This window comes from Quercus lobata, chromosome 1 (assembly GCF_001633185.2).
Source record: "Quercus lobata isolate SW786 chromosome 1, ValleyOak3.0 Primary Assembly, whole genome shotgun sequence".
Classification (NCBI taxonomy): domain Eukaryota; kingdom Viridiplantae; phylum Streptophyta; class Magnoliopsida; order Fagales; family Fagaceae; genus Quercus; species Quercus lobata.
In genome coordinates, this window is record NC_044904.1 from 22,212,599 (window position 1) to 22,226,398 (window position 13,800).

Below are 13,800 nucleotides of genomic sequence, written 5' to 3' on the forward strand. Positions count from 1 at the left end.
GTGCCGAATTCGCTAATAACAGACAATGGGCTACAGTTCGACAGCAACGCTTTTCGGACCTTTTGCAGTGAGCTCGGCATCAGGAACAAGTATTCAACCCCAGCATACCCACAAAGCAACGGCCAAGCTGAAGCAGTAAACAAGACTATTTTGAACGGGCTCAAGAGAAGGTTGGATGGAGCGAAAGGAAGATAGGCAGAAGAGCTACCTAGTGTATTGTGGGCATACCGCACGACCCCTAGAAGATCCACGGGGGAAACCCCGTTTTCTTTGACATACGGAGCAGAAGCAGTGATACCAACCGAGGTGAGCTTATGCAGTGCACGGGTCGCCGGGTTTGACCCCGTACAGAATGCCGACCTGATGATGGAGCATTTGGATTGGCTAGAAGAATGCAGGGAGGCCGCGACCGTACGGCTTGCCGAGTATCAGCAGAAGCTGGCCCAAAGGTACAACTGAAATGTAAAGGGGAGGGAATTTAGTGCCGGGGAACTAGTGTTAAGGAAGGTAGTGGGGAACATGCGAGACATGGCTACAAGGAAGCTTGCTCAAACCTTGGAGGGGCCATACAGAGTCACAGCCATCGCGGGTGCAGGGGCCTACTACTTGGAAGACCTTGACGAGAGGCCGCTCCCCCGACCATGGAACGCCAACAACTTGAAGAAATTCTATGCATGATCACCCGTGTAAGCCAGAGCTTGTATTCCATTGAAATTAAGAGCATGATGAATTTTTTTTTGTATATGCTGTTTTTGACTCCGTAACCGCACACCAAGGGAATTACAAATAATTCTCTAAGGACAGAAACCTGACCCTCGGCTCGATCACAATCGCCGAGCAGGTGGAAACCTTACAAATAATTCTTTAAAGACAGAAACCTGACCCTCGGCTCGATCACAATCGCCGAGCAGGTGGAAACCTTACAAATAATTCTCTAAGGACAGAAACCTGACCCTCGGCTCGATCACAATCGCCGAGCAGGTGGAAACCTTACAAATAATTCTCTAAGGACAGAAACCTGACCCTTAGCTCGATCACAATCGCCGAGCAGGTGGAAACCTTACAAATAATGATCTAAGGACAGAAACCAGACCCTCAGCTCGATCAAAATCGCCGAGCAGGTGGAAACCTTACAAATAATGCTCTAAGCACGAAAACCTGATTCTCGGCTAAACTAAAATCGCCGAACGGGTGGAAACCTTACAAATGAATACTCTAAGGACGAAAGCATGATTCTCGGTTAAACTAAAGCATGATGAAAACCTAACCCTTTTACAAATACTAAGTCCATTAGCGCTCTCAAATTACCCAAGACACCGCACAACAGGTTTTGGGGTACCATTCCATTAAGCGGCCATAGCACTGGCATGATTCAAGCAAAACACAGCAATAGATATAAATGCATTCAACAGATTGAAACGGAAAAAGAAAACGGTCTACCAATTAAATAGATAAAGGCAATTGTTCAGTCACCACATCCCGGTGACGTAGGCAAATAAAAACCAACAAATTAGAAATAAGATAGAAAATAAAAGTGAAATCAGCTGGGAGGTTGGGTCGGCGGGGTCACTTCCTGCTGGACGGTCAGGGGGAAAGGCGGGTCTTCACCGAGAAGCTCCTGCACAGTCGGGATACTGGTGGCTTCCGTTTCCTCGGGCTCGGCGTGAGCATCGATTTGCTCAACCAGCTCCCTCATACTGGCCGTCTCCTCCTCGTCAATAGCAACCGGGGCATTCTGGGTGGCAAGTGCAGGGCTCGGAAATGGAATTTGGCCGGGGTCTCTCAGATGCGAATCTTCGGGAACTCCCATTGCTTGGAGAGCAGCAAACCACCCGGCCTCGAAACCCATATTCCGAGCCCGAGCCACCACCGGCTCTGCGGAATTTTCGGCATCAGCAAAACCGACATCGTACCATTTTTGCTCCACGGCCGCCAAGCCTACCCTGAGGTCAGCTATCTCCTCGGCGTTGGAAGTGTTAAGGCTGATGGATTCGGCTAGCTTGACCTCCGTCTCATTCTGCTTGGTCAGGAGCTCCGCATACCTCTTTTCGGCCAATGCCCGGTTCTTCTCCGCAGCAGCAGCCTTTTTCTCAGCAGACTCAACAGCCTTCAGTTTTTCCTTAGCCGTTTTCACCGCTGACTCCCGCGCCTCCTTCTCGCGCTCGTTTTCCTCGGCAAGATCCCGTGCCCGGGCAGCCACAATGTGAGCCATTTGAGCGGCCTAGCAAGCACAAAGGTTAGAAAAGAAGCAAAAGAAAATCTATATGAAGGAGTAGATAGACAAAAGAATTACTGCAATGGCGTGCCACTCTAACCGGCACCCCACAGACTCCTCGGATCCCTTCTCAAAAGCATGCACGTCCTCGGGAAGTAGGAGAGTTTCAGCCAAAGTTTGGGCAATACGGCCGCCCTCGCCCTTCTCCCACATCCGAACACAGGCGGTTGAGGGCAATGGCTTGCCGTCCAAAAGGAACTTTAGCTTCCACGCTGGAGCCACTTGGGAGGAGGACGCGCCCCCCGTGCCAGTTTCGGTTGGCGGCTCACGGATAACGATTCCACCTGTTGGTCGGGGAGGAGTCTGGATAGCGGCATCTCCCGGGCCCGTGGAAGGTTGATCGGTAACTTTTTGTTTCTTTCGGGCATGTCCGGCCTGCGAGGAGGGTGGGAGCTGAGGCACTTGACCCCGGCCCTAGGAAGGTGGGGGCTGATTGGGTTGCCAGGCACTGGGCACGAACCGTTCTATTGTCATCACCTTCCTAGATACCATCCTTCCACTAGGTTGGATAGCTTCAGCTAGCAAGGCAGTCGCTTCTTTCACTTGTTGTTGAGGCACGGCGGCTGGATTCTCGGGAATGGGCTACTCTTGCGCTTAGCCTTCTTGCTGTATGGCTTCGTGGGCTATCTCCCTGAGGCGCCGGGATGCTTGTTCTGCGGATTCGTCTCGCAAAGGGGCTAGCTCGTCCGCGCAAGTAAACCGTCGACCAAATTCCCTCGCTTCCCCTGTTGTAAGCTTTGGCGGCAAAAAGTTTACGTACCGGACGTCTATATATGATAGCAGGGGGCTGTCAACTATCAGTGCCTGCTTGAAAGGCTGCCAAGTAAAATAAACCGGCTCCACTCCGAGGATCAAGTGCGAGGCCCGAAGTTGTCCGTCCCAATGCACGTATATCTCGGAACGGAGGACGAAGTTTAAATCCTTGGCGTGGACGGCTCTGAGGTCCTGCACAAACACTTTGCCGTCTGCAAAAAAACAGGTGACGCATTAGTCTCTAATAATAAAAAATTCTTACTCCAATAAGAAGAAAAGAAGAGGTGGAGGAAAGCAATTATATGAAGGGGATGGTACGAACCCACTTCACGCCGTGTAAAGGGGCAAAGGATCTCCCCGGAAAATCAATTGCCGCGCACCCTAACGAACTCCCCAGCGGAGTTCCTGTTCGAATCAGGTAGGCATGATATCAGCCGTACCCGAGCATCTCTTGTCTTTAGGTAATAATTGGTGGCTTTGTTCTCACAGAGGCTATACATTTGGTTAATGTCATGGTGGTCTAACTGTAAGTTAAAGGTGTGGTTCAACTTACTGACACAACTAACTACCCGGTAAAAATTGGGGGGAAGCTGGTCAGGGCACAGCCCATAGTAAGTGAGTGTGTTTATCAAGAGGGGATCTACGGGGAACCTGACCCCACCTTCTAAAATGGACATCAAAGGAAAGAAGGCTGTACCCTGCCCTCGGTGGAGTTCAATATCACTCTCATGGCAGTAAGCCACATCCACGTCATCAGGAATGTTAAATTTATTCCTAAAGGTGGCCAAAGCAGCCGGGGATTCTAGAAGGTAAGAGTAACCCATCTATAACGCCTAAAACTACAAAAGTGAACTCAAAGAAATAAAGTTGAAGGAACAGGAAGGAGAAGAAAAACTTACTTTGGGTTCTAAGGAGGAAAAGAACACTGGGCAAGCAAGCACACAGAAATGTGGTCGGCAGAGAGTAAGCACTAAAGATCAGAGGCGAAGGAAAAATGGAATGGTGTTCAGAGGGGGACTATTTATAGAGCCAAAAAGAAATGGGGGAAGAAGAAACACTTAATCAAGCAATAAATGGGCACAGTTTACGAACGACCCAGCGAATGCCAAGCGTAACCGATTTGCGCGCCGCTTCGGTTCACGAACCGTCAGGCAATAATGACGACTGCGCCTGGTGCCGCGAAACGGCGCGTCTTTTGAGATGAATATTAATAAGAAGTGACAGTCATAAGTCCCTGGCTAGAAGATTCCCGAGGTCAAAAGGCCCAAGCAGCTCCTTGATTCTTCTCGGCAACCGAGTATGAATCAAGGGGGGGCTATTGTACGGCACCGAGATCCCAGGCCCATACAGGCCCTGGGCCCAGTCCCAATTGTACGGCACCGAGATCCCAGGCCCATACAGGCCCTGGGCCTAGTCCCGTACCGGCCTTGGGCGCAGGCCCAGTAGAAAGGTCCAGTTATCCTGCGCCCTTCTTGAAACTTCCTTAATGTGCAGACAAGTGTAGGGCATTGAGTTCCAAGAGGTGATCGGTCAAACGTTCCCAGTCAAGTATATGAACCGTTCCCGGGAAAATGTGGTATGCACAAGAAACTGAGTTGCCGAACATAATCGGTCAAGATGAAACCAAGTTCCAAGATCATAAATGCAGCACCGCCCTCTTACCTAAACATCCACTTTGATCAAATAATATTGGACCTTCAGTAGCACTAACGGTGGCTGTAATCATAATCTCCCCACTAACCTTGGCTATAAATAGAAGAAAGTTGGGAGAAGAAAGGGTTCAGAAAAATTGAGAGAAAACAGTCAAGTGAGTGAATATCAACTGGGCGTTGCTTTGAGTCTCTCTGCCGAGAACGACCCATAGTAGGAAACCCTTAAACCCACTACAAATAAATTGTGAGCCCAAGTGATCTAAGGACCAGAAGTCTTATACTTGGTTCTTACAAATATATATATATATATATATATATATATAGATATTCTAATGAGCTCTTTCATGTTGTTAATTGAAAGACATTTTTTTAGTATATATAGAATCAATAATAGATAACTTTCAAGATTAATTTTTATTACTATTATAAATGATTTAGTCAAAATGAATTAAAATACAATATATATGTGTGTGTATTTTTCATAATGATTTTATTTTTTTATGTATTACTTTAATTTTGGATCATTCTTTGTACCCATGATAAAATTCTAGTTCTGTTTCCTCAAAAAAAAAAAAAAAAAAAAAATTCTAGTTCTGTTAAACTGTTACTGTTATACTGTGACAATTTTGAGGCTATCCTATGATGACACTTTCATATATATATAAAACAATAATTAGATGTGCATTAGAAATAATAATAATAATAACAACTTATTGAAATTGGTTAGCTTGTAATTCTGCCTTTCTGTGGTCAAAATCGTACAATAGATAGTATATGCTCTCCTAGTATTTATTTTCTACAACTGATCTTCTGTGTGGTCGCCTGAAAATCAATAATGCAAGGGATAAAAATATTCTTCGAATAGTTGATTAATATTAAATTTATAGATAAAAACCATTAGCAACTTCATACATGACTGTAGCGAATATCATTGATAACCACCTTATGAATTATGATTCAAATCATTTGTTTTAGGTAACATCCAGATAAGTTCATCTGGCAAACCATCATCACCCACTAATATGACAACGTTGTTAGCAATATAATAATCATTTTGATAATTTTTTTTTTTTTTTTTGGGATAACATATATAATAGGTTGCGTCAATGCTATTGGAACTGACGACATTTTAGTTCATATCTTTCTCTTGTGTTGAGGATATTCTTTTTGTTTTTTGGTCACACTTTTTTTTTTCCTTTTAAATTCTTCCACTTCAAACCTCATTCTAAGTGCTATGTCTATGGAAGAAAATAAAATGTTGGAGAGTGATTGGTCCTGAGATTAATTGCAATTTGCAGATTGCTTATTGGTTTTTTCATTAATGGACCCTGTAGTTTTTGATTTGTTTTTCTTTCTAACAAACACAAAATTCCACAAATCAAAGTACTTTAGCCGAAAATAACTATCAAATCTCATCGCCTATTATGGGAAATTAATCAATTATGCCAACTTAATATAAATTTGAGAAATACTTGTAGTTAAAACTTCAGTAGAAACAAATTTGATTATCGAATGTATGACTCGATCAGGTTCTGACAAAGATGCATTAAATTTCTCTACAAACTCTAGTAAGTGTTTTTTGCATTAAAAAGACTTGATAAAAATGTAGTAGTTACACTAAATTTATCATAATTGCATAATTGCTCCTTTTATTTGTGTGCTCTTCATAATTGCTTTACATTGCATGTGTTAAACCATCATGAAATATAAATTATTTGTCTTACTTTTTATGCATCATTTTATGTACCAAAAAAAAGTATGAGAACGTTATCGTTGTAGACCGTTGCTGCAACTTACCTGCTTTTCTCGATCAAATGACTTTCCTAATTTTAATCACACATTCTTCTAAATAATATTAAATTAAATAATCACACATAACCGTTGAATTTGTTGAATTTTCCTCATGATGCTGGACCTGGGACCATCAACAAAGGTGAAAGGAAAAAGAAAAAAGGGAGAAAGTTTTCCAAATAAATAAATAATGAATCAAGAGCCGTTGGAGGGGCAAAGTGGGTCCATGCAAGCGAAATTAAGCTATATGGTCGGCAAAAAAATTATGTTAATCATATCATTAGCAACCATACATAATCACTCTTATTTTTATTTTAATTTTAATTTTTTTATATAAAAAAAAAAAAAAACATAGACTTCAAATCATGAGCCTATACCGTCTGGTCCTCCATAAATAGACCTTTGTACTCACTCCTCCATCCACAAACCACAGCACAACACGCTTCAACTTCTTCTTTCCCTTCTAAAACTCTCTATTTCTAGCTCATACTACTTGTAAAGCTTAAGTGATCACTATGGCAAAGGACGTTGAAGTTGCAGAGCGAGGAGAGTACTCAGCTAAAGACTACCATGACCCACCTCCAGCACCTTTGATCGACCCTGAGGAGCTAACCCAGTGGTCCTTTTACAGAGCTCTTATTGCAGAGTTCATTGCCACACTTCTTTTCCTTTACATCACAGTTTTGACTGTGATTGGGTACAAGAGCCAGACTGACCCCCTCAAGAACGCAGACCAATGTGGTGGGGTTGGTATTCTTGGTATTGCTTGGGCCTTCGGTGGCATGATCTTCGTCCTTGTTTACTGCACTGCCGGTATCTCTGGTAGGTTAACTTAATTTCCTCTAGACCTCATGGCAAGTAATTATTTAGTACTTTAGTATTCTCTTCTATTAAGTAATAACAAGCCTCAGCACTTAAATTCATGATGAAATTCTTATTCATATAAGAGAAGAGAGTATTAATATGTGTTCAAGTTTCAGCGAGGTAGTACTTGCTAATACTCTAATACTCTGTTCTATCACATAATAGTAAATTTTACTAATTAAATTTATGTGAAAATAAAAAGTACGTGAAAAAAAACCTAATAATTTTCTCATACACATACAATTTTTTTTTTTTCCCTCCTTGGCAAGGGTGTGTTTTAATTGTTGCTGGATAGAGAAATTTCAGTGATAACTGATAAGTACGAAAACTTGGGTATGCAGGAGGACACATAAATCCGGCTGTGACATTCGGGCTGTTCTTGGCGAGGAAGGTGTCTCTGATCCGAGCGGTGTTGTACATGGTAGCACAGTGCTTGGGAGCAATCTGCGGTGTTGGGCTGGTGAAGGCGTTCCAGAAGTCACTCTACACCAGGTATGGAGGTGGAGCCAATGAGCTGGCAGCTGGGTACAACAAGGGAACTGGATTGGGGGCAGAGATAATTGGTACCTTTGTTCTTGTCTACACTGTCTTCTCAGCCACCGACCCTAAGAGGAACGCTAGAGACTCCCATGTTCCTGTAAGCATGCCCTCTAATTTTAATTTAATACAATTTTATTAGGCAACATGTCAAGATTTTCTCATCCCAACGGGTTCATTCAAAAATTCTATGGTAGCTAGTGTTGTTATTGACTTGTTTCTATGCTTCAAGAAAAATCAGTAAATATTTGTTTATATTCATAATTGCATATATTAATGTACATATTTTAAAATATGAAAATGTGACGTCCAATTTTAAAACGTAGAAAATTAATGTATATGGACGATTAGGAATAAGTTGTTTAGACAATCATTGTCCCTTCAAAATTTACAAAATGATCACTTGTTTATTGAAAAACTGTAGGGTGTAGGCCCATTTTGGTAGGTATTACTTATGCTTCCTCACCTAATCCTAAATTTATATGGATTTTATTTTATAATTAAACTTTTTTTTTACCTAACTCCATGGACTTGTATAAATAATCACTTATATATATAACAAAAAAAAAAAAAACCATATATTGTTGGTATAATTTATTGTAATTGGTGCATACTAAAAATTGTATCGACCCAAATGAGAGCAATATATGTTATTCTATTCACAATAAACCTTGTTAACAGTTGTGAAAATTATCGTGTCTATTTTTGCTAAAAAATAAATCCACACGCCTATGGCAATTTTCTAAACATATAAATTTATGGCTGAATAGTGTATACTCTACATAAGCCATTGTATTATTCAGCAAAAAAAATACATAAGCCTTTGTATTTGTCACTTGGTTGATTTTGTTTTTTGTTTTGGTTAAATTTAGGTATTGGCACCCCTTCCCATTGGATTTGCTGTATTCATGGTTCACCTAGCCACAATCCCAATCACTGGTACTGGTATCAACCCAGCTAGAAGCTTTGGAGCCGCAGTGATCTTCAACCAAAGCAAGGCCTGGGATGACCATGTATGTGCCATCTCCTTCTTCCTCTCACTATTTATATATATTTTTTAATATATAAGATTCTCATATATAATTCTATTTATGATGTTTTTCAGTGGATATTCTGGGTTGGACCTTTTGTTGGAGCTGCCATTGCTGCCTTCTACCACCAATTCATTCTTAGAGCAGCAGCTATTAAGGCTCTAGGATCCTTCAGGAGCAATGCTTAAGTTTTAAGCTTTTCAAACCAATTATGTATTAAGATGGAGATGGGTGTTTCAAAGTGAATAACAATACTAAGGAGTGCAAGTCTGTCTGAGGGTCCCTTTAGCAATCCTCAATAGTCATGGAGGTCCATGGAATTGTAGATAAACGTGTCTGTGGGACAGGACAGGGGGGGCTGCCTTTTGTGTATCCCTTTCCTTTTTCTCTTTTCTTTTCTTTCATGTATTTATGTGGTGATAGTTGTCCTTGTTTATCCTTGAATCATCTTTTACTTTTTGCTTTTTCTATGTGGTTGTGTATTCGTGTTGTTTCCTCACAAAAGCTAGTGAAAATGGAATTGTGTTCATCAGTCTCAATCTCAAATTCTCAGTCACCTTTCATTTGCTTTATAGTCAAGTCTTCTTCATACTTGCTAATTACGCTGTATAGGGTCATCGCTCTTTCCTTGAAGTAAATTTCACGGAATTTTCTTCTCAATTGCAATGTTGAGTTTGAGACAAAGACAAAGACTTCACAATAAAGCATATATATAGTAGCATCTCTTGTGACATTAGGGATAAGGGCTAGGGAATTTATTAACAGGTCTTCAGTGATTTTTTGTCATGGTTACAAATTATTCTTAAATAAAGCTAGTGGGCAAATTGATAAATAAAAAAAAAAAAAAAAAAATCAACACTTTCAACTCCATGTTTGTTGGAAATAACAATGCTACATATGCAACAAATTTCACAACTATTAAGATAAGTAGATTAGGATGAGTATAGCATTATTTTTATATGGAATTCGAAATTAACATTATTATTATTATTATTTTTTTGGTAAACAACATTAACATAATTTTTTATTGTTAACCAATCTCTCTTTCCCTTACTATATATTATATTAGGATAAGTGACCCTTTCCAGCTCTTCAAGGTATCAATTCAGGGTGGTGAAGTCTTAATCTTGTAATAATTGTTTAATTGAAACTATATGGCTTTGTTCGAAGCATTCTTATCCTCATAGGTTAGATTATCATAAATGAGTATTGATCAAGTAGCGTAGTACCAATGTACCATACATTAATATTAGTTGCACTATAGAAAGTGATAGCCCACAAGATTATATAAGTTTTTTTTAAAGAGATTATATAAGTTGGCCCTTTGTTTTTTGAGTTTTTATTTATTTATTTATAAGTTGGCTTTTGTGGTGGTGATTCTTGGAAGAGATAATGCATTCAATTCTTAATCTTTGTAATATTTTTAGTTGCGGAGGGGACCAATATATAAAGAAAAGAAAGGAAAAGAGAGAGCATGTTAGTCAAATAGAGCTTAGGATTCCTAGCTTTTTTAAAAGGTAATTTGTCTCTTTCTCCTAGATAAATTATAGTTTTAGTGATTTAATTTCAATCTCTCTTATCCTATATTCCTGTCCTCATTATTTTTTGGCTCTCAGACAATTTTCTAGACACGAGTAGGTGAAGTTTGAGCTGTTTGATGATGCACACTTTGGCTTAAATAATGGAGAAGGTGAGGTTTTCCCGTTGGAGTGCGTGTATGAGAATGAGAGTTGATTATCAATGTCAGTCCTGTTCATATATTTTAGGACTATTTTGGAGCCACAAAATTTTCTATTTTGTTGGTGACCAAGACATAGGACTATTTCATGCCCTACAATAGGACAAAGGCCACCAGGAAATGACAAAAATATTTCTTTTTCTTTTTTCAGCTTTTGGTCGGTACTCAACAATAGTAAAAAAAAAAAAAATTGGACAAAAAAAAAATTAGTTCTAAATTTTACTCTCATTTGATCCTTCTGAATATAAAATTTAGAGAATGGGTTTCGCTTTGGCATCCATAAAATTAAAGAAGCCAAAACTGTTCACATTATTAAATGTTAGCATTGAGAAAGTATTTTAAGATATACTGCCAGTATATTTGCTACCCTTTAAAAGTGAATTTTTCTTAAAAGATTCGCATCACGAATTCTCTCGAAAATTCTGTCCTACTCAAAAACATTATCTAGGTGAAGGATCAAATCAATGAATCATAAAAGTTAATGATTATAAACAACCAAAAAAGAAAAGAAAAAAAAATTGAGGCAAGATGCAAGGGTAGCAAAATTCAGCTATATCATTACTAATCAAAATATTATACCAGACAACTTTCATGATTGGGAATCGGAGTGTTGATGGATCAAGCTAACCAGGATCTACCTCCTTAATCGCTATTATATTTTAAGGGAAATATTAACAATTAGAACATCTGTTAGTGAACCATTTTAAGAAAGTTTTTGTGAAAAAGAAAAAAAAAGTAATTAATATTTGGACTTTTTTTTTTTTAAATCAAAGTTGTGTCAAAACTATCTTAAAATAGCTTGTTATCAATTGCCTTAAGGTCACCTATTAACAGAACCCTATATTTAATTACAATTTTAAAGCTGTGATTTACTTTTATATGGCATAGGGATCTTTAATTTCTAAAATATTGATTACACAAATGAGTACATAATTGATAATTTACGACTCCCATGAAAGTTGTTAAAGTCACCTTCTCTTTCGCCCTGTCTACTTGCAGCATTTCTCTATTAAATTTACTAACATGGTCTTGTAGGTGGCTCACCTTTGTCCTACTTAAAATTGAGATATAAGGTTGGTCTCTTATATCTTTATAAAGTTATTGAATCATATTCTGGCTAACCCTTTGAATGTGGTTGGAAATGCTCGGCACATGATTTCATCAATCACTGCTTGATGCATTATAGGTTTCCAGATGGTCTAAAGGGTTTTTTGTTTAGCCAAAGGTTTCTAGCTATGGATCTTGAACTCGGGTCAGGGTGGCAAAGTGTCCTCCATCCATATGCTTTTTTCATGCAATTATGAGAAAAGCTATAAAAGCCTAAAAGACATTAGTGCAATACCAGCCACTAGAACTTTGATGCTTAAATTATAATTTTTTCCTCCAAAGAAAAAAAAATAGTTGTAGATTTTGGTTTTAGACAATATATTTGGTGGGTCAAGCATCCAAGCTGGGTAGATTTGTTAGGTTGGTTGAAAACATTGTTAGGTTGGTTGAAAACATGTTATGCCAGGCAATTGTCTTCTTGTGAAGTCTAAATATATTGAGATGGCCGAGTTAAGTAAGCATTTATTGATTTGGACAAGCGGACCTGGTGACATGGCCTCTATCGTGTACATCCATATCAAACATCATAGTTTGAAAATGTTATTGGAGACCTTGTTTAGTTGTTATGCTCTAGTGTATTAAAAGTTTTCTTTTTCCAACTTTTTGATTGGTATTGATATGTTTATTAAACAAACTTAAAACGAAACCTCAAACTTGATTTGTTTATAAACAAACATATATGAACTTGATTTGTTTATAAACAAACATATATGAACGAGCTTTTTATTAAGTCAAGTTCAAGTTATTTGTGAATGACTTAGTTCATTTACAATCTTAAATTATCTTTCCTACCCACCTTCTAGTTAGGGTCATTTTATAATCATTCTTAATCAAAAAATGATTAACTCTCTCTATCTTCAAATTTCAAAAAAAAAAAAAATCTTCACTTTTGAGAAAAAGAAAACTATCAAACAACAATTACATACATCAATGAAACATGAATTGGTTTTTAGTTTAACCAAGTCCCAATTTTTTTGGTAATATCATAATTTTTTGGAGCTTTGGGGTCAACGTACAATTTTAGTTTCCAATTTTCTTATAAAAAAAATTCTTAATATCCTTAGCCCTCTATGCAGATGACACCTTTTAAAATCCTTTTTCCTCCTTTTTTAATTTTTCAAGAGAAACAGATGAAGAAAAAAAAATGTAATGGGCCACGCATTTCAGAAGTAGGCCCATGATCAGTTCCCATGTCGCGTTTCCGTACTATGTTAATTAAGACATGTGTAGGACCATAGATGATCAAAACTTTTGGATAGTTTTTGGTCCAAAGGTCCCACAGTCAACTTGCATTAAGAAGCTGAAAGCGTAGGACTACGAATCCTTATCTTGAAAGTAGGCTCCTTTCAAGCCCAAAAATTCTTCATGGGCTACCAAGAATAAACTTAATCACCTTGTTTCTTCCCCAACATTGGCAAGGTATAAAAACTGAAAATTCCAACAGTATTTAACTATTCCAAGATGTGGGTGCCACCAAACTTACAGCAAGTTTTTATTTTTATTTTTTTGAGGAGAAAAAAAAGGGGTTCACGTGTTCATGTGTAATCATCGTCTTATGCTACAATGTACAGGTTAAGTAAGTTCAAGGGTACTACCAGTGCACATCATGACATACCACTACTCACGCCCACGTCTTATACTGTTGAGTTAACTAGGACCAAATATTGAAGTAGGCCACAACACAAAGTTGCAAGAGCTAGGACTCAAACCTTTGAGCAAATGGGGCTTTCGAGAGTTTCCTCCCATTGAGCCAACTCACTAGTGGTAGTAAGTTATTTTATCATTGTACTAGAGATTTGGGGTTGAAATCAAGATGGTGGGCTATAAATATTTTTCATTGGGTATTCATTGGATTAAAAATTTGCTTTCCATAAATAATTTGATTAAAAAAAACGCACGAGGAACAGCATACGCTGGGAATGGAAGTAGACAAGTCTTGAAATTTGATAGGAAATACGAGAGAGACGAGTCTTGTGATTTGAGAGGTACATTATTAATACATGCGAAGCCCCTAACAACCGATTAACCACAAGCAAGGATCTTGTGCAAATA

The 13,800-nt window shown here is 38.7% G+C and overlaps 1 protein-coding gene across 1 annotated transcript; it reads left to right on the forward strand.

The window, feature by feature from the left end:
* Window positions 1–6,881: 6,881 nt before the first annotated feature.
* On the forward strand, window positions 6,882–9,475 carry LOC115983477 (aquaporin PIP2-7). The gene is made up of 4 exons (XM_031106174.1): window positions 6,882–7,293; window positions 7,677–7,972; window positions 8,745–8,885; window positions 8,978–9,475. The coding sequence occupies exons 1-4, from the start codon at window positions 6,987–6,989 to the stop codon at window positions 9,089–9,091; spliced, it is 858 nt and encodes a 285-aa protein (XP_030962034.1). The 5' UTR covers window positions 6,882–6,986; the 3' UTR covers window positions 9,092–9,475.
* Window positions 9,476–13,800: the final 4,325 nt, after the last annotated feature.

What these genes read in the sequence shown, in the direction of transcription:
- LOC115983477 (XM_031106174.1), top strand. Translation starts at nt 6,987, where the DNA reads ATGGCAAAGGACGTTGAAGTTGCAGAGCGAGGAGAGTACTCAGCTAAA. An exon ending in CTGCACTGCCGGTATCTCTG is followed by an intron (nt 7,294 to 7,676) that starts GTAGGTTAACTT and finishes TTGGGTATGCAG; the next exon opens with GAGGACACATAAATCCGGCT. An exon ending in CTAGAGACTCCCATGTTCCT is followed by an intron (nt 7,973 to 8,744) that starts GTAAGCATGCCC and finishes GGTTAAATTTAG; the next exon opens with GTATTGGCACCCCTTCCCAT.